This window comes from Varanus komodoensis, unplaced genomic scaffold, assembly GCF_004798865.1.
Source record: "Varanus komodoensis strain SLA01 unplaced genomic scaffold, ASM479886v1 scaffold13_3, whole genome shotgun sequence".
NCBI lineage: Eukaryota > Metazoa > Chordata > Lepidosauria > Squamata > Varanidae > Varanus > Varanus komodoensis.
Genome location: NW_025335409.1, coordinates 7,131,626 through 7,153,416, shown reverse-complemented (window position 1 = coordinate 7,153,416; position 21,791 = coordinate 7,131,626). Strand labels below are relative to the sequence as shown.

Here is a 21,791-nt window from a genome sequence, read left to right as displayed (position 1 = left end):
TAATAAAATATTTACAAAATGTGAGGGGAGTACTCACTTCTGTGATACAGTGTATACTGCCATCTTGTGTCCAGTAATATGTGTAAGTTTATATATTTAAGTTTTGCCAGGGGAGCATGCAAATGGCATTTCTTGGTTAAGCAAGCAGGCATCAATGAGTTGTTCTGAAGCATGTTTCATTCATTTTAATCTCTAACAATTTCATTTATCTTTTAATTTTAATTCTATTTTTAATAAAAGAGGCTTTTAATGTTCAATTTTTTTCTTGTAGCTCAGATTCTGGAACCTCAGAGGCTAGTCTGTCACCTCCTTCCTCCCCACCAAGCCGGCCCCGTAATGAACTGAATGTTTTTAGCCGACTTACTGTTTCTCAGGGAAACACATCAGTTCAGCAGGATAAGTAAGTCACGAAGGAAAGATCCACAGTGCTACTATGTGGATGTGCCCAAAGCATGTATGAGCCTGAAACATACCTTCAGAATGTTCATAATCTGGCCATTTTGTGCCAGAGATAAAAGTATAATTGCTGTTCACTTGTTTTCTCCTTATCCCCAAACCCAAATTGACATGGAATTGTCATAGTTCCACAGAATCTTTTTCCTGCTGAAATGTATTTGTCATGCTTGTGTAACTTCTGTTCCCCCAAGCTGTGAATGATCTATTTATCCTTGCTGTGTTCTTAAGTCATGGGAGCACCTTTGTGAGTTGCTGTGCTTTTGCACAGTGCAGTGTCAGTATTCATACCATTAGGGCCTAAACACCCAAATGGATTTATAGGTAATCAGCACTCTCATTCACCCACAAAACACGTGGTTAGGCTGGAGCAATAACATATAATAGGACTAGGGAAAACCTCAGTGCTGCTAGCACTGTTAAACAGTATTTTTAATGTGACGACAAGTATGAGTTGATCCAGAATCTTTATTGCAAGATTGCTGAACTTGAAGTGCTACCAAATGGTGCCTAACTCTCAGCTTGTGACTGTAGTATTGTAGGCTGATTGCTCTATTCTCTTATTGCTGATCTTTCTGCTATTTAATCTAATGTTTTCCTCTGCAATCTGGAGTTACTTTCTGTATCCCTAACCATTGCTTGCAAGCCTCCCAGTAGTCTAAGCACATGCTTCTAGCCATTTTATGCCAGCTAAAAGTAGTACCTCTGTAGGTGTAACCAATTGGAGATAATGTCATTTAAGGCTGTTCAGCATGTTTGATTTGCCATGAACATGAAGGATGCAATATTCTTAGTGATTAAAGACATACTTGCATGTAATATATTTAAATCTGTCAGATTTTTAAAAATGATTGAAAATTGAAGAGCAAAAATTATATCCTGATTCCTGAAAACAAACAAGGTTCTTAACTGCTTTGTTTTCAATCAATAATACTTCTTTTGAACATGGTTCCAAAGCAGATGCTAGCACTCTTAGCTTTCCCCCCTTTTCATAATGCATGTACAAATTAACATAAATGTGAGAGGCCACATTGCAGCCATTTCATCCATTTTTTCCATGGACTTCTATAATGGCTTGCACAAGTCTCTATGATATAAACTACATTTTTTTTTGGTCTGGAAAAACATATTTTCCAATATTACTAAACCTAGTAAGGCCAGTTTGGGTGCAGTTGGCAAACTGGCTTTGCTTATTTATGTAGCAATACTGTTGTTCATTCTTTTTTATTTTAATGGATTCTTTACTCTGCTGATACCTGTATTCTTTCTTCGTAATCCACCACTGTTCATTGTAGGTCTGATGAAAGTGATTCCTCTCTCTCGGAGGTACACAGGTACTCTCTCTTCCTCCTTTCCATCTTCTGGACTCTTTGTGATATGCTTAATACAATTACTGCATTTTTAAGTTAACTAACCTTTTTTTGCATGGTTTTTTTAAAATATAGTGTCTCCCAAAACTTTCATGCATTCCTTTCATCAAATTATTTTTAGTATTATTCCAATTATTATTTTTACTACTACTACCACTACTACTATTATTTTATGGAAGCATAAAGTAATTGTTTTGGGGATTTCATTTGTCCAGCATGTGCACTTTTTAAAGAAAGTGTGGGCAAAAATTCTCTGGGTGACACTCTTGTTTTTTTTTTTTCAAGCACATCTCTTTTTTTCCCCCTTTCCCCAATGATCTTGAACTTGATTGATTGATTGATTGATATGTTTTTTATCCTAAATCTGCTTTGCTGATAGCAAAAAGCTATATCGAACTGTGTGACAAAGTCAGTGTGTTAGTTATATGCCCTTACTGTGCCATTTTCCGTAATAGTTTGTATATCCTAAAGCTGCACAGTTTATTAGATTTGACAGGAAAATCTCTTTCATTGAAAGAAAACAAGTAAGAATAGTTACACTGGCATTTTTATTCCAAAATCTTAAGAACTGATACATCCCAATCTCTTTATTTATAATATGGGTTTCCTTGTATTATAATTTAGGAGATTAGGATTTAACAAAAGTAAAAGCTGCTTATAGATGAGCAATAACAAATTATAGAAAGGGATGAGAGAGTTCCATCTTATTAACCAGTATTCGGTTATGCTTTCATTCAGACATACGCAGAATCAACCATATATTGTCATCTCTTTCAGGCTTTGTCCTTCACATGGATTCATACTCCGCTGCATGCAGTAGCTTTTCCATTCATTTAACCGATGAGATAGATCCATGTATGCCTCTCTTGACACATGCTTATCTGCGCCTTCTCTTTGAATGAATATGACAATCCATGTGCACAAAAGTTCTGGGCACGCATTTGAGCACATACACTTTTCTTTGTAGCACAGAGCATGTCACCCTAATTTAACTATTTAGCTAATTTTGCTACTTGATTGTGTCACATAGTTTAGACTTTCTCCCCTTTCCTTAGCCCAATCATTGGGAAGGGGGAGTGCTTTCATTTTTTTAAAAAAATTACAGATTAGACACTCAACTTTCAGAGGCCTTTGAGGGATCACGTCCTCTCCACTGTGCCACCTGAAACTTCTGCTGAATTGCTTCATTCTTGACTTTTTACTGGTACCTGGTTTTCACTATGCCTGGCCAGTTCACATTAGTATTTTTTTTCCCCTCTTAAAAAACATCAACAGTTTTTAGCTAGTGTTTCTGCAAGTCTTTATTGCATCTGAAAAGTCCAAATCTGTAAGAGATAGGGAGTCCAAAATAATAACATTTTAAAGGAATATCTGAAACCAGCTCCAGCTTTTTCTAACTGCCACATCAAAGTTTAAATGCTCTTCATGCCATCTAACTTTGAACATGCTTTTCTTTCTATTGCATTCTTAAACCATCCATTTTCTTCTCACATGGAATTCCACTGAATTTATTTACTTCTTCAATGTATATTATATTATACATCCATATCCAGATTTAGTCATATTTAGAATAGACCCATTGAAATAAATGGTATTCAAGTTAAGCATAAGTTTCATAAGGCCCACTGATTTTGATAGGTCTGCTCTAAGTACGACTGAATTAGGTTTAAGCCCTCTAAATACCAACCTAAATCTTACCTTTTTGTTACTGAAACAGCTTTTTCACACACCTTTCAATAGCTGTAGAGAGAAAATCTTCAGAAACAACTCTTGGACTATTCTAGAAACAATGAGTGCTTCTTTTTACATTCTGAAGTACAAATGCTCACTTTCTTCATAGGATTGGCCCCTGAGCAAAGGTGTTCATGCTTTAGAGATGGATCCACATCCACCCTTCCCAAAAGGATTGCTCCATCAGTCCCTAGGAACCATGTCTTCAGCAAAGCTTTTCCTGAGCTATCTTCATTTTGTTTTATCTCTACTACTGCTTCACTCCATGTGTGTAATCTTCAGTATCATTTGTGTCAACACCTGGCTATTCCTCAGAGGTTGTCTTAGATAGTAACCTACTAGGGATGGAGCCTTGAATCTTTCACTGGACACTCCAAATCTCTTGTTGAATATTTTCCTGACCGTGCTGCTGTCCAGGGGCACCTGCTAAAATATGGATCTGGGACCATGATTACCTCTGTTCAATCAAATCCCCCTAGATTTTTGCTATATGCCTATGGCTTTTGCTTATATGTCAATCACTTTGTGCTGCCCCATTGAATCTTTCTGCCCAAGGACTTTTTTTTAATCAAATGCCCTTTTCCCCCCTGTTCATATAGTGTCCTTGGAGATGGGGCCCTTTAAATGTAAATATATATCTAAATTGTACAAGATCCTTTGTCCTGTGGGACTGAGCCCTGAATCTTTTTAGTATCTAGCACTGGCCTCCTTTTCTCTGTTGCTACATTATCCTCCAAACATGTAACTATTAATCTCTCTCGTCAAGATGTAGGTTTGCATTAAATAGCAGAAGTCTCTTCTTTGGCCATTTTACAAAATCAAGGCCAGTCCTTTAGGGTGCAGTCATGGTGATGGCTAGACAGACAAATGGCCTACAATTCTCAGCATGCCGCAGCCAGTTGTTCCAAGTTGTAGATTTTTTTCTCTGTTCAAACATGGATATGATCACATTCTTGCTCAGTTATTCAAAATGTAGGTTTTTTCCTACAGTGTGGCACAGTGGTTTAAACTGCTCTGCTGCTGGGCTGAAAGGTAGCCAGTTCGAATCTGCACAATGGGGTGAGTTCCCGTTGTTCTGTCCCAGCTCCTGCCGACCTTGCAGTTCGAAAGCATGCAAATGCAAGTAGATAAAAAGGTACCACTTCAGTGGGAAGGTAACAGCGTTCCGTGCACTTTGGTGTTTAGTCATGCCGGCCACATGACCACAGAAACTGTCTGCAGACAAACGCTGGCTCCCTCAGCTAGGAAATGGAGATGAGCACCGCCCCCTAGAATCAGACATGACTGGACTTAACGTCAAGGGGAAACTTTTACCTTTACTTTACCTTTAAAACCTTGATAAACAAAGAAAATTCAAAATATACTGCTTTCCTTAAGCAGTGTAGTGTACTTTTTATCTGTGGTTTCATTGTGATTCTTCTTCATGGTCCCAGTGCATCACACATAACAGTTTCCATTGTTTAACACCACAATAAAACCAGTAGGAACAGAGGTGTGAAGGGCCAAAACAAAATAACAAAAAATGATTTTCTCCATTTTTGTCTGGCTCTCTACAGCTTAGTAAAACACATACTAACAGCAATGTTTAGGACAATGTCCATTGTAACCCACATCCATGCCAAACCTATTAAAAGCCACAAAGGCCTTCTTTAATGTGAAGTTCTTCACTTGATGACAGAAGCCAAACCACAACTCTTTGGCAGAGAATTCCAAAGCACAGGTGCCATGCCAGGAAAGGCTATGCCCATTACCTTAGAAAATTCCACCTGGGAAAGAACAGAATCTGCAGTAGGACCTCACCAGCGAATCATAGAGAGCAGGATGGTAGAAGACATGGAAGAATGTGCTCCTTCCTCTAGCAGTTGTTCGAACAAATCACTCCACAGGAAATCATAGTAGTAAGGTCATCACTTGGATTCTTAATCACCCACTCAAAAATTGATGTACAAATCAGCTGCAAAATGGCTTGATATCTAAGGCACCATTTCAGATGGATTCCAGAAGGTTAGCTATGATTCCTGTATTTTCTCCACTCCCCTGCTGCCAAATCAGCTGCTGTGTTTGCAGTTTGTTGCATTCAATATCTCTCCAAGTACATAAAATACAAAATTATACAAACATTACCCATGATAAATATGTTTTTGTTTACAGGCCGTTTTTCTAATGCATAATTATTCCCTTCCCCTCTAATGCTATTCCTGCTAGTCTTTGAGTCGTGTATTGTTCCTCTTACTATCCAAATTACTAACAAAGAATTTCTCTAATGTAAGATCTTCCCCTCTGGAAATATGGAAGGCATATTCTTCCAGATCAACTAGTAAAGTTCAGAAGCTTTTACATTTTATATCTCCACTTGATTTTATACTTCAGATGTCATATGTGGCATTGACCACTGAAATATATTAATTATGCAAGATCACATAATGCATATAATTGTTTGAGGGCACTCTTTTATACTTTTAATAAACATAGCAAACTGGTTATTTTTTTACTTTGCTTATGAGAAAAGACAATGTGATGGTTCAAATTCTCATCACTGCATGGCCGCAAAAACAGAATCATAGTGTAGCATGAAAGGCTGTCCCTTCTCTTTCCCCATCCCCTTCATTGCAGGTCCAGCGTCAAATGCTCTTCTCACAGGGCTCAAAAGCAACACATTTACAAATACTTAAATTATGAACCATTCCAGGGTTATTTTTGCATTGAGTAAATGTTTCACTTTTGTATAGGATAAAAGTCTGAAGATGTCAACCACCTAGATTTTAAACTACTATTCTAAATCTTGGCTCTTCAGTATGCCTCTTGTATGAACCAATTTCCCCTTGCTGCTTGTTAGGATTCCTGTACCTCATGATATTTATTTTATTTCTAAAGACTTTTTTAAAATTGCGAGGCTGGTGTGATGCAAGACAAAATGCTGCCCTATAATACCATCTTTATTTGGGTTCCAAAAATGTTTTTGTGTTTTGGAGTTCAGACCCCATCTTTGTGTTCACTTATATTATTTTGCTATTTTTCTTTTTACATTACTAGTTTGCCTTCTGGGTAATTAGGATTTTATGAGTAACCATGATAACCATTTTATGAATGGTCTGGTACTTCCCTGGCAGTTATTTTGTGACAAAACTCACAGTACTTTATCAAATGTGACTACCCACTCCCAAAATTTGGGGACTTCTCATTGCAACTCAAGAGCCAAATATCAATGGCTGCTAAACAGGAGGTCAGCTCAGTGGTTTCATTGCATTTCCAAACAAGCAAAGAGTGCATCTAGGACCCCCTTTCAACTGGGGCATTTGTGGTTCACTCTGTTTTGGACTTGGGGCCTTCCATGCTGCACACAACATACAAGCCCAGGCGCGCAGACACAGCTTTCAGCATGGTGATATTTGCTTGTATGGTGTATGCCCAACCACGTGCTCTGCCTGTATGGTTGAGCTAATCTGATCCTGAAAGCATGTTTTTAAATTGACACTCATTGAGAAGGGAACACATTTAAGTTCTGGCTTGTACCACTGGTTTGGTGGTACAAATTCACAGAAGAGCAAATACCCCATAAACCAAATGCTGTGTGCCTCAGGCTAGCACCATACATGCCAGGCAGTTCTCTGACTTGAATATGATTTACCTAAATATTTTAATTAAATAGTATTAAAGTGAAACAGAAATTGGCACTAGCCATTAAAAGAACAACTGCCATCGTAGAATCTAAGCTTTCATTACCCTAAAGGACATCTTTAAGAAATGTCTTGCTATATAATTACATAACACATAATTTGAGCCAGTGTGAAACTGCATTTTCCTCTGGTACCAGAAAATGATCAGCACATAAACCAAAGATGCTTTTGCATGTGTCACTAAAGGTTCCCCTTGAATTTCAATAAATCTCTTGTTGAACAGTGCAGAAAACAGAAGAACCATGTATGAATTGCCTGTTTACTCTGACCATTAGATAGAATCCAAAGAATGCTAACGTTTGCCTTAGATTCATTTGTGAAAGCATCCAAACACCATTCCATTGCTTTGTAGCATTTCCTACTTCATGATGTTGCAAGCAAAATCTTGCCTCTCACTTTCTCTCTCTCTCTCTCTATTTATTTATTTATTTATTTATTAAAACATTTCTTTGCCGCCCCTTGCCGTAGCCTCGGGGCGGCTCACAACATAGTAAAATACACAATAAATTAAAACATTTAGGCTTGCTAGATGCTTATTGTCACACAGTAAGGCGTTGTTCGGTATATGTTGCATGTAGCAGATATTGCAGAAGCCTTAATGAAGCCGGTGAAGTATATTTAGGCAGTTGCTAAGGGTAGGTCATGAGAAACTAAAATCTTTGTGCTCTCCTATCCTACTCTTGTTTTAAAAGTCATCAGTTTAAAAAAAAATCCATTTTTTAATTCGTCTTAAGATAGAATTTGGATCTAGGTGAGTGAGTGGCCTGAGATGCAAAAGGCAGTGTAATTCCACAAAATTCTTTAGTTCATGGCATGTCTATGATCAGGGTTGGCCTACTTATTGAGATGTTCCTTGTATTGGGAGTGGAGTGCCTTAGGAACATGAACTCTGTTGTGGCTGGACAGTAGAACATATTATTGGTCTGTGATTAAGCAAATTTATTTCCCTGCTTAATCCACAGCTTATAAGATTTCCAGGAAACCAAGGATAGTTGGGGGGGGGGGGATGACAGCAGTGAAATATAATGGATTTGTCATAAGTACTTACCCACAGTTCTTCTGTTTCCTTACACAGGGGTATAATCAACCCATTCGCTTCTTCAAAATGTGTCCGATCTTCTCCTATTCAATGTATTCATATTGCTGAAGGTCATACAAAGGCTGTGCTGTGTGTTGATTCTACCGATGATCTCCTCTTCACTGGATCAAAAGGTTTGGCATGTCTCGCCTTTGTATATGGAGCTTTCTGGGTACTAATCTTTCTGGGTGATGAGGGTAATGAAGGAAAAACAGAATTCTCTAAGAACCTGACTATATGTTACATTAATCATGTGAGATCCATCATAGAATGGCTGCTTTTCCTTATTTGTATTCTCATGGGTTTTTCTACACATCACATTTATTGTGCATTTATCATTCCCCAGTCATGGCTCTTTATGGGTGGTTTAGATAACATTGTCAGCCTCTTGTTTCTCTTCTGTGGCTAAAGAGTACTTTGGCAAGTTTTTTTTTAAAAGAACAAGGAAAGTAGGATACATAATTGTAAAACTGAAGGAAATTTATATTTTGCTTGAATATTTGTGCTAAACGTAGAGATTATATTGCAGAAAAGCAGGAAATGCTGGTCTTGTAGTGCCTAGATCTCTGTTCTGTAGTGATAAGTAGATGAAATAGATTAACAGCCAAATAAATGCCTCATTTAGAAAAGCTCCATGTATCTCTCTGACTGGCAGCACATTTTCTCTATTCTTTCCCCTCCCTGGTTGCTAAGGGCCAAAAGCAGACATTACATTAAGTGAGGGATTCTGAGTAAGTGAGGGATTGCATGCAAGTGTGAGTCAACTGTAAGAAGCCAGTGGGAGGATGGTTTTGAGACCAAGTTGAGGGAATGGAAGGGCAAAGAAAAATGAAGAGTCATACAGCATTTATGCTTGGTCAATTGTTGCCTTGGCTTGGTCAATTTTTCCCAGCATCAGGGTCTTCTCCAATTGTCCTTCCTTCTCATTAGCTGACCAAAGTATTTGAGTTTCATCTTCAGTATCTGGCCTTTTAAAGAGTAGTCAGTGTTGATCTCCTCTAGGACTGATCTCCTCTAGGATTCTCCTCTAGAATCTTCTCCATGCCATGTTCCTGCCATGCCCTGTTCTGAATGCCATTGCATATGTAATGAGTGTCTGCTTCTCTGTAGTTCTTCTCAGTTGTTGGCCCCCAGTTGCCCTTCCCAGAGAGGACGACCTGGAGTCTACCCTGATACGCATTTTTACTAGGCTCCAGATAGGCACCTTTACATTCTTGCAAATTTTTTCAATTGATGTGTATCCTTGCTGCCTGGTGTAAGAATTTTTTTAGATCTTTCAGGGGATGCTGCTAGATGTTTTAGCTTCTGCCACTTTCAAATTGATATTTATTTGTATTTATGCATGTTGCCCTGAGAACAATTTGTTATAGGGAAAGAAGATAAATACATGTATCTATATTATGCAGAATAGCGCTGAATTATTCACATTGTTGTTCTTTTTTTAGATCGCACTTGTAAAGTATGGAATTTGGTAACTGGACAGGAAATAATGTCGCTGGGTGGTCATCCCAACAATGTTGTATCTGTAAAGTACTGTAATTATACCAGCTTGGTCTTCACAATCTCCACATCTTATATTAAGGTGTGGGATATTCGTGATTCTGCTAAGTGTATTCGAACTCTAACGTAAGTTGGAACCCTAATAGGAAAAATTTAATCTCAAAACATTTGACTTAGATTTTGCACTAAGCAATATGAGAATGGTAATTTATATGAAATATCCACGTTAAAGCCTACGTGCTTATATTCAACACATTGAATTGACAAATTGGAAGACAAGCTGTAAGATCTGCAGGCTGAGAGAAATAAAAATGCCCTGTAGCGCAGGGATGGAAAGGGAGGCAGGAATGTCGCCGCTGACCTTACTCTAGTGGGCATTTAATTAATAACTAGGTGGGCTGAAAATTGAGACTACATAAGTAAAGGTGATGGGCTTAGGTGAAGAGCTGCATATGGAAAAGACTGAAACAAGGGAAGTGAGTTAGTAGGAAGGGAAGCGTTTTCCTTCTTGGCAAGTTCTGTTTTAGGAGTTCTTCTGTAATAGGAGTTAAGGAGAGCTTTTTGTGTCAGACTATGGATCCAGCTGGGCTGGTTTGCCTCTCCAAAGGCAGAGAGAACTTTCTTAGGCCAACTACCTGTTATCTTTTTAACCAGAGATGCCAAGAGTAAACCTGGCACTAGAAAGCATTTTGTGTGCCATGGAGCTATGGTTCATCCCCCCCCCCCCCGGCCGCCGCCCACATTGCCAATGGGACATTTTATTTCACATGCTGACTTCTTTCAGTATGGCATGCCGGTATGTTCATGTAAAATAGCTTATCTATACAGAGCGGGTTTGGCCAATTTTAGAAGTCTGCAATTCTGGAGACTTTTGGGAATAGGCCAACTACCTACCTATACCATGATCCACAAATGGTATCTTCCACAAGGTAACCAGGAAAGTTACTTTACAATGGATAAATATTACTAGGTTTTGGCATTTTAATTCTTGTTTGTATTCTTGTTTCTGAAGGGCTGCCCATCTGTTTCCTTTCCCATAGTTACTTGCTTAGCATTTTTGAAATAGACTTAGCAAAGCAGATACAAAATGGCATGCATGAAATGTACAAAACATACATATATTTATTGGCATGCATATATTTACACAAAATATAAATATACAAAATTGTGTACATATATTTATTTTAAAATAAATATGTGGGAAGTTCTATTTCTTAACCATTTGGAAGTTTTGCATATAAGGCAAAACTGCCCCATCATTTGTGCATAAATAGTATGAAACGTGCATGTGAAATTGATGAAATTTCTGTTTCCCACCCCACAATTAGAGTTGTATGCTAAATTTCCTCTTGTTTTCCTGTACGATGAAGGTCTTCAGGCCAGGCAATGCCAGGTGATGCTTGCTCTGGAAATACCAACAGAACAGTGACAATTCCTGCTGGAGAGAGCCAGATCAACCAGATAGCCCTAAATTCAACAGGCACTTTTCTATATGCAGCTGCAGGAAATGCCGTGAGAATGTGGGACCTGAAGAGGTAAAATTGTACACATCTTTTTCTGAACATGCAAATACACAGTTGAGCTGCTGAGTCTAGAAACTTCTGGGGTTGCAGATTGCCTGCCCTGCAACACTCCAATCTGCTTGGCAACTGTGCCACCCCAGCAATATTTTTGGGCAGGGTTGAGGTAGCAAGGATTTTACGAATGTACGAGGCCCTTTGGACATCACTGGCGGGGCCCTTCTTGTTCTGTGTTTGTGGTAGGAGCGCAAATGTCTATGTCAGAAGCCCTGAGCCATGTGGGTGTCATCACCATGGGAGGTGGGGCTGAATTTCAAATATAACATGAGACGGGCCCCAGATGTTGCTATTGATGCCATTGTTTGTCAGTCTAAATGTTTCTGTGGGTGTGCAGACCAAGTTCAGTAGTCCTCTTATTTGTAAATGAAAATTGGGGTGTGGCATAGCGCATCTCCAAATTGGAGGGAGGGCTTCTGCGGACTTCTAATGTGAACCGTACCCAGTTTGTGAGAGGGAATATGTGCCAATGGCCCATTCAGGACACACAGTGTTCTACAAATCTGGAAAAGTTCACACCATTATAATTTTGAATCTTATACTTAACAGCTATCTCTAATGACTATACATTGTCAGGTAACTTTTTAATTTGGCCAGTTAAATAAACAGTTTCCAGAAATAGGTGCTGGGACAATGCTGAATACTGTCCACTAATTTAAACTGGGTGTTCCTGCAGCTTCTAATGTTTAATTCCCCCTTCTACCTCATTTATCTATATGCAGGGATCAAATATTGATATTCAGTGCAGCTCTGAAGAAATGATTTGGGGATATGTTCTTTTTTCTCCTTAAAATATTTAGAGCTAGATTTCAGATACATCTGAATCGCTCTACTTATGTCTTCTAGGTTTCAGTCTACAGGAAAACTAACTGGGCACCTGGGCCCTGTTATGTGCCTTACTGTAGACCGCATTTCCAATGGGCAAGATCTCATCATTACGGGCTCTAAGGACCATTATATAAAGGTACTCACCTGACTCATACATGATGGTGGCAACCTGTGAGTTAAACAATTCAAAGTTAAGTGACAATTGGTTGTTAAGTTAACTGAGAGGTGTTTAACCCGTGATTAACGTACAGTGCCCAAGTTTGAATGTCATATGGCAACTTTGATCAGGGATTGAATATTCAAAAAAAGCTATGGAATACACACTGCTGCAAATTCTGAGTTAATTAACCCATGATTTGCTATCTCTATGTGCAAACAGCCTCAGTATTTCCTGTTTCTTTGCAATAGTAGTAATACTATTGCAGGCTTCAAGAACGAACCTTCCCTCTATTTTCTCTCTTGTTTTCCTTACAAGTTTTGGAAAAACATTGTGCAATCTTATAAAAGGATGCTTTGCCTAGATTCCATAGACGGTGCTATTAGTATGTCTTCTCCTTCAAGTGTGAAGCCTAGTCAAGCTGTTATTCTTTGGGGCTCACATGTGCATGAAAAATATCAATACTTTATTTAATTAACAATCTTCAGGCACTGTACTAGCATTTTATTTTTATGTTGGAAAATAAAAAGTGGGGGCTCTGCTGGTGTAAAATTTAACTCTTTATTTAATGAATGAGGCTCTTAACTCCAGGTTGCTTTTACACCATTTCCTAAACATTACCAGCAGACACCTATGTGTGTCTGCTCAGAAGTTAGAACCACTGAATAGGACTTACATCGAGGTATATGTGTATAGGATAGCAGCCTGAATGTCAATAATTATTGTTGCTGTTGTTGTTTTTAGAATTATTTAAAATGTTACTTTTGGCTTCTGATTAATTCCGATATGTAGGCTTTTATTACTGTTGTTGCATAATGGCCAAATGGACAAGCAGGGGCATATCATCTTTAATCTGCCACTGGTATACTTCTGTTTATTCAGAATAATTGCTTGGATGTCCTTTTAATTTGCTAATGATGTAATGAATGTTATCTCTTGAGGCTGCTATGCTCATAAATTGGGAAACTAAAAGCTGTTGTGGGAAGAGTTCAATAAATGGTTTTCTAGATGATACTCCAACACCCATTCTTTGTGATATTACAGACCTGAGATGGTAATGGTATTGTTTACTGAGAAAACACTGAGATAAATAAATCTGTTTTGGATTATATATTTCAGGTTTATTGGCTTCCATGTCTTACTAAATACACAATTGTTGTATTCATTTAGTGGTCACTGTTGTTGTGCTATTCCAACTTTGACTCAGATTGGCTTAATAATGGAGCTTCCTGGTTAGCATTTCCTTGCTTATTATTCCGTTAATGGCTGATCAGACCATTCAGCAGATTTAAAATATTTCACTTCTGTTCCAGATGTTTGATGTCACTGAAGGTGCTCTTGGAACTGTAAGCCCTACACACAACTTTGAACCCCCTCATTATGATGGCATTGAAGCACTTACAATTATGGGAGACAACCTCTTCAGTGGATCCAGGGATAATGGCATTAAAAAGTGGGACTTAGCTCAAAAAGATCTAATTCAGGTACTCCTTAGACTTTGTTGAATATTCAGGTGTACAAACTCTGTAAAACAAAGCTAGGTAAAACTGAAATTCTTCATGGCAGTGTAAAAATGTAATAAGTAAATAAATGGTGTATAAATGTACTCTAAGGGATTTGCATCTTGAAAACTGATATGAGGACCCAAGCATTGTTGGGTTAAAAATGATGGGTTGCACTTTGATTTCAGATGGTTCTTTGTTGCTGTCTCTATGCCTGACACATGTGGGCTTTGCTGCTAGCACAAGACCTGGATTGGAGAGAAACTTTGATAGCAAATTGACTTCAACTTGAAAGTGATAAATGAGAGGTTGCGCATGCTACATTCATGGAATGTGACAAAATTCTGATAGACTTTCCAGCACCCTTGACATGGAAAGGTCTCATTCTGAATGATTGCAGAGGACAAATTTGACTGTAGAGGCTCGAAATAGGAGGCATGCACTCTAATCTCAAGATAGGTAGAGCTGTGTGCAAATGACTTCTCAAGATTCTCCCTGTTATTTGTGGGCAGAGAAATGTGGGAAGCAATTTTACCTAATTTCTCCTTAGGAAGGATAAATTCTCCAAATTTCCCACAGGTAGAGCTCACCATCGGTGGAGGATGTAATACCACTTCCATCTGTAGTTTTTTTACTGTGTGCAAGTGGTAGCATCATCAGTTGTGTGGCATCCTGGCCCCCATTTTGTGCTCTCCATAGTGGCTCATACCTAGATTTGTTCTGAAGCATTGTTGTGGGCAAGGAAGGTGGAGCCCATGGAAGGAAGGAAGGAAGGAAGGAAGGAAGGAAATGAAAATATGGAGAACATTCTGCAAAGTAGCATTTTATTTCTAGGGGAAAAAACCCTTCGGACCTTTCTTGACAAAAATATAGGACAGGAGAGCCTGGAGAAATGTTGTCCTTGGGGTCGTGATGGGTCGAGCACGACTTTGTGACTAAACAAACTATTTATCATATTTCAGGATAAATGCACCCCCCCCCAAAAAAAACCTTTCCAGGTGTTGAATTTCTGAGGGTTGATAGTGGACACATGTTGCTTTTAAAGCAGATGCTCATAATATCGCTAGTTCCCTGAAAATCCTGTAGGCAGCACTGTTTTGTCCAATTCCAGAGAACAAGTGCTGTACCAAAATCTGTCTTCCAATTTCTTTAAACTTTCTTCCTCTAAGAAGTCCCATTTTTCTTCCTTGTTCTCAGGACATTTTATAATTTGTTTGAATTTCTTTTGGGGATATTTGTGTGCTTACCTAATCACTGCAAGGTAGTGGATAATTCTGTCTCTGTGCTTATTTTTCCTTTTTGTTACATGGCTCACCAGTGCCCCACAGCCTCCCAGGCTTCCTAATTTGAAAGAGTTCTCTGGGAGGAATTTCCTCAGGATATCTTCCCTTGGGCTTTAATTGAAACGCAGGAAGCCCAAGAAGCTACATTCTTCTGGAGAAATGTTTGTGCAGTGTAAGATAGGAAACACACATGCACACACACTCCAGCTCATAATTTGGGTAACAATAATTCCAAATTAAAATCTTTATTCATAATTTATTTTTGAAACCAATTTCTTTTCTATCAAAATTGGGTTGAGAATGCTTGAAAAAATGTGGAAGAAATGTTGAGCAAAGCACTAATTGCAGCATTGCCAGCTCATTCTGGTAAACAAATAATAGATTTGTTAAGATATTCCACATGTGACACTCTACACTGTGAAGTGTAACCCGCCATATTCATGAATATGATATGCACATTATTCAAATTTACATACCTAAATGTGCAAATTACCATCTGGGTGACCTGATATGGACTGTTTTGCATGTAATAACAACCTAGGGTATAGGTTGAAAATGACTTGCCCTCAAAATGTGAGAAGTTGTTATGTGCAAACCATGCATGTGAGTCTTTAAGCACAAGTGTTCACAGCACAAGTGCTCGTTATTTGTTTTTCGGGGCCAGGCTAAGACCTTTTTATTTAAGCAACATTTTAAATGCTAAATACAATTGAATTTTATCTGGCCAGGGCGGCTTATTTTATAATGTGTGTTTTAATTAAGATTATTTTATATGGATATTTTAACTTATTGTTTTATCTATGTTGTAAGCCGCCCCGAGGCTTCGGCAAATGGGGCGGCATAAAAATATTTTAATAAATAAATAAAGTGTTCATAGCACAAGTTTCACAACCCAAGAAAAAACCGTTTATGTTGTTTGTGGCTAACATCCTATGGATAAATCATAGTGTGGGGTTCTTGTACAATGGCAACCCATGATCCAAAGGCAACCCATTACGTGTGAACCAGGCTGTCATTTTCAGAGCCAAACTAGTTGCCTGTCCCTGATCTTGTGGTTTATCATTTCAGCAAGTTCCTAATGCACACAAGGATTGGGTATGTGCTCTTGGACTTGTGCCTGGTTCCCCTGTGCTTCTTAGCGGTTGTCGTGGAGGAATCCTGAAGCTTTGGAATGTAGACACTTTTGCGCCAATAGCCGAACTGAAAGGTCATGACAGTCCTATTAATGCTATCTGCACCAACTCCAGCCAGATTTTTACTGCATCAGAGTAAGTTACTGTAATGCTCTTTTAAGGAAATTCATTTCTGTAATAAATTATGAACATTCCAGTTCATTTAAAACACTAATATTTACATGATTTTTTTAAAAAAATGTATTTTAAAAAATAACAATAGCACACACAAACATAGCAAAAGGTTATAATCCCTTGTGCATTGCATGTTGGCTAGTTTGTGTTTTTTTATACAAAGATCTGATCTGATGACAACACAGGTAGGTATTAATTGCCCTAGAAGTACTAACAGCCCCTAGAGTGCTTTTCATTGCTTTTGCAGCAAGTACAGAAATTTAAAGGGCTTCTTGTCAACATAGTGAGTCATTAAGCATATGGATTAATTTTCCTATACAGATGGGCTGGGGGGGTCAAAGGTGACCTCCAAGGTGTGTGTGTGTGTGTGTGTGTGTGTGTGTGTGTGTGTATATATATATATATATATTAAAAGCCCTTAACCTATGCCAGCTTCTGCATTTACCTAAGGTAGCTGCAATAGGAAGGTGCTAACAGTTCATTATTTTTGTTTACACCTCCATGAAATCTTAAAAGAAAAATGCTTGAGTATGGTAACAGGGATCTATGATCGCATGATGGGACATTGCACAGGAAATTGTCACCTCATTGTAACTAAAGTCCTCCTGCTCGAGTGGGTGGCTGTAACACATGCCCTATTACTGTGCCATAACCAAAGCTACGTGCTTAACTGTGTTCTCATATGTAGTTGATTTAGTGAACCTAAGGTCTCAGGCAATCATGTGCTAAATGCCTCTTGATTCTGTTAATTGTTTCTAGAAATCCTACTGGTTACTTCTAAATATGATACTTTATGGAGACTTTTAGAAACATACAGATTATCTTCTGTTTATAAGAAAAATATTACAGTGATTTGAAACTAGGAACCTGTCTTTTGAAACAAATCTGTTGCATATATTCCACAGTAACATATTCAATCAGTGTAGTGAAAAATACTGGAAAGTCTTTGTTTGAGATTAAGTCTCAAAAAGCCACTTCCAGCAACTACCTGCTTAAGGAAAGAGTCCAAAGATTGATTAGTTCTTAATTTATAGATAGATAAACTGAAAAACAAAGTTTTGCAGCTTGTTTCCTTGTTTATTTGATTGTTTATATGTGTTTTACAGTGATCGGACTGTGAGAATCTGGAAAGCTCCAAACTATCTAGATGGACAGATCTCAGATCCTGGTGATACAAGTGAAGATGTTGCCAGTAATTAAACAGGAGTTGCAGGGCCAGGCATCTTCAGCGATGGCAACAGACTGTTCTCACTGCAAGCTGTCTTGCATTTGGAAAGCAAATAGTAGCAGCTGGGATGGAAGAAGCCTGGAAGATACAGCTCAACCCTGCTCTTAAGTGTGTTGTGTTCTGCTAAAACTGCTGCCCTTAAGAACTTCCCTGTGTACTGTATCTAAATCACTAGTCTGTTGGTTATATAGACTTGCTTGCCTCACATATAGTGGCTGATTTGTGTGCATACGTAAGCCTTGTAAGTTAAACAAACCAGAAGGCTGTTGTCTTGAATGACAGTCTTAAACTGTAATCTAGAATAATAAAGTGCCCTGTGTACCTCACTCAGTGACCCTTCTGTTCAGCTGAATGTCACTTCACAGTTGTATGGAATGTGCTGGTGTATCTGTAGTCTCGTTTCCAAAGCCTTTAAGAGAAGAGAACTGGAACAATGAGGGTCAGGGGGGGCGTTCCTAAAATGTTTACTTATGTTTGCTGCTGTAATAAATGTTAAGACTGGAATCTCAATAAATAGAAACAGATGACTGCCCTGACTGTGTCATGCTAACAGTGACTGCCCTGCGATCTGGATTAATTGTTAGCATGTCTTCTTGTTGACCAAAGTTGTGCAGCTGTGTCTCCTCTGTGCTCAGGACTAGACTAAAATGCTATTGAATTGTTAACATTTTATTAGTGCTTTGCCTACCACAGTATTCTTACAAAATACCTATTTTTCTTATGGACCTCTTTCTATCATCTCACCCTTTTTGTTTTATTTAAAAAAGGCAAGGTGTCCTTTCTTTTAATCTAATAATCTGATGTGCTGCTAATATATTTTAAATATGTTTGTGAACTTTGGTGGGTACTTAAACGAACTGTACCAACAGTGTCAACAAAGGCTGTGTACATACATGGGTTGTAAAGACGGACTATAATAACAATGCGCCTGTGTGAGAATTTTTAAAATGCTGTTAGAGTGTGGATATTGAGTGAGAGGGATGTATAATTTATCTAGCTTTTCAGGTCATTAATTTGTAAATTCAGCAAGTTTTAAAAGTGTATACTAGAGCCAGAATCAGTGTTTTATTGTGTTGCTGGGTTTGCTTGCAGAGAATATGAGCTTGTAAATGTACAGCTTGTAGTAGTTGATGCTAAAATAAAAAAAACAACTGAATGTGAACTGTGATTGTCACTGCCTTTATTTGGCACGCTACTGAAGAAGAAATTGATATTCTAGGGTGAAACTCCACAAGCTCCAAATATAAAGAGAGAGAATGAGAGAGAATGTCATTTCCTAATGGAATTCAGTGGAATTCAAACAAATAACAGCACACATACATTGCTTAATTTCTTCTTATATGCTTTAATACAAATAAACCTTTAATTAGCTATTAAAAGTCAGCAGTTTCTTCATAGGTCTAACTTTATTATTGCTTGTAAGTCAAATATGGTCAGGAAAAATGTTTGTTTTTTTTAATATGAAAATTTATTTTGTAGCCAAAATAAAAATACAGGCAACAGGAAAGAACACGCCTAATAGTACAACCTGATCAGTAATTAAGGGAACAATGACACTCACTGGTGTCAGTCCATATGTATATTGTGGATAAGTTATAGGGAAATAAGTTTTATGTTTTTACCCCCTACTCTTCTCCCCTTTGGCTTTTCCCAAAATGATAAAAAGATTTCCACTCTACTTCTTGCTCATTTGTTTTGTGCACTGCGGAATGGGAACAGACCAATGTCGAAAAACACCAACCCACCATGCACAGCAATCAAACCTGTGCTAAAATTCTCTAGAGCAATCTGAAGAAAGCTTTCAAATAAAAATATTTTCATTTGCTTCACAGAAACTCTATAAGGAAGGGCTAGTCTGAGGGAAGAACCCAGGTCTGTTGGACAGCAGAATAGAATTCCTGCTTGAGTATTCACCACCTGAAGCTTATTTCCCAAACCAGAAATATTTTACACTGTACCTCCTGCAATCCCTTATCTGTTGCTGTACCATAGAGTTGGCTGGAAACAGATGTGCCAAGATAAAGTTGATGGAGTAACAGGACTTGCAAAAACCACACTGACCACAGTTCCCAAGCTCGAAAGAAGACTGGAAAAACCATATTTGCACAACAGCTGATACATATTTCAAACAGGAAAGCTTCTGCTATTGAGTGGTATAGAAATGAAATATATTTAGTTGAACTATGAGATGCAAAATTTCCTGATACAAAATTTGCATTTTTGCAGAGAAGCAGTCAGAAAGCAGGTGGTCAAAAAGTAATCAAAGCCATTTGCCCAGCAGAAACCAAGTTCCTGAAGTTCCTACTAAGTCCTCAGTGTAAAAGCCAGAGGTGGTTCTATCTAAATCCTGCTTCCTGCATCTTGAACACATCCATAGCTGTCCACTGAATCAAACATCTATGCACCGTAGATACCTATGGAAAAATAAATCATATCAAATTACCAACAAATCTCAGTTAATAAAGGGACTTATTTTACTTCTGTGAAGTAATGTGAGGCCCACAGTGCAGGCCCACAGAGACATGCACAGCACTTTTTAATTCTGTGTAACTATTCAATTTTTGCTTAATGTTTTTACTTGTATATACAAGTAATATTTTACTTGTATATACTGTCATTCTTTGAATACACAATGATACAAAGGTGGCACAGGGAAACCAAAATAGAAGGAAGTGGGGCACGGAAACAAGATGAGAGAGCCAGTGTGGTGTAGTGGTTAAGAGCATGGGACTGGGACTCAGAGGATCTGGGTTCGAGTCCCCGCTCAGCCATGGAGCCGACTGGGTGACTTTGGGCCAGTCACAGACTCTCAGCCCAACCTACCTCACAGGGTTGTTGTTGTGGGGATAAGATGGAGGAGGAGAAGGATGTAAGCTGCCTTGAGCCCTTTGTAGGAAAAAGGCAGGATATAAATCAGAAAATAAATAAATGAGGAAAATGTTTATTCATATAATATTCAAAAATGGGGGAAAGTCAAGTTGTTAATAATACAAATCAGACCTTCTTATCCTTGAAGTTGCTTTTCACAGTAAAAATACAAAGGTCAGGATAGTTAAGACTGTTCTTCCATATTTCATGTGCACAGGATTCCTCAGAGAAGGCTGGCCTCCACATTCCACTTTAGTCTTACCTTACAATGTCAAGAATGAAGGGCAGGACAATCTTGGCAGAGGCCCCACATCTTGGGGCTCCCTCCCCAAAGAAGTCTTATCAGATAAATGCTTCTGAAATTAGGCATTTTTTTAAAGTCCTGACAGGTCTGAAAGGGTGAACTGAGTTCACCCTTTATAATATAGGGTGATGTTAAATAAAAGAACAAAATAACTTTTTTATTATAAGAGTTCTTTATAATCATCCTGGAACTATATTTCATTTTTAACCTGACACGGCATGGCTGCTTGCTCTGTTTATTGCTTTAACTGGGATTTTACTGTAATATCGCAAAGCATTTTTGTTTTGAAAATAAGGGTTATAAACATTTATTAAAAGTTTCATTATTATTCATGTTGTTGGGAAAGATGCATAAGCATCCTTGTGTTTTGCCCCAAAGGAGGCTTTATTTTTTGCACGCAGCCAAGCACACATACAGGATGTATTGTTTTGCATGCATGAACAGCCACAGGGCACTATACATGTTAGTAAAGATATTAAGCAATTCACATGCAAAGTCACATCCCAAAATAACGTTCAGCAAAACTGTGCAATGTAACGTGATACAGAAAGAAAACCTGCAGATGATTTTATTTCTCTGTGCCTGGCACCTTCAGTTAAGTACCACAAACTCTTGGAATAGTTGAATACAAAATTTCCATAGCTCAGCAGAGTTGACTAAATTTTGTCTGAAAAAAAAATATTAAAGGAATTTGCCTAGGAAAATGTTGTTGTCTTAGTTCCAAAAGAACAACAAACAAGGAACTCAAAAGAGTTTTAAAGCCAAGATGACGCCACACATAAGCCACCTCTGTAATATAGCTGTTCTTTGTATAAGGTAACTTGTCACCCCACATTCAATAGCTGGTTCACATACCAAAAGCTCAACTAGTGCAATAGTCTCTCTAACTCCGGAACAGGAAGTGCTTATTTAAAATACCTTTCAGTGA

General features: G+C 38.2%; 1 protein-coding gene across 1 annotated transcript in view; it reads left to right on the top strand.

Annotated features, from left to right (window-relative positions):
- The window catches only part of KIF21A (kinesin family member 21A), a 96,385-nt gene extending 77,515 nt beyond the window's left edge, over window positions 1-18,870 (top strand). The window contains exons 27-35 of the mRNA XM_044423261.1: window positions 272-400; window positions 1,749-1,787; window positions 8,286-8,443; window positions 9,755-9,935; window positions 11,180-11,344; window positions 12,233-12,350; window positions 13,685-13,855; window positions 16,225-16,424; window positions 17,570-18,870. Coding sequence (XP_044279196.1) covers window positions 272-400; window positions 1,749-1,787; window positions 8,286-8,443; window positions 9,755-9,935; window positions 11,180-11,344; window positions 12,233-12,350; window positions 13,685-13,855; window positions 16,225-16,424; window positions 17,570-17,663 — 1,255 coding nt within the window. The 3' untranslated portion in view covers window positions 17,664-18,870. The remainder of the gene's footprint in view (window positions 1-271; window positions 401-1,748; window positions 1,788-8,285; window positions 8,444-9,754; window positions 9,936-11,179; window positions 11,345-12,232; window positions 12,351-13,684; window positions 13,856-16,224; window positions 16,425-17,569) is intronic.
- Window positions 18,871-21,791: the final 2,921 nt, after the last annotated feature.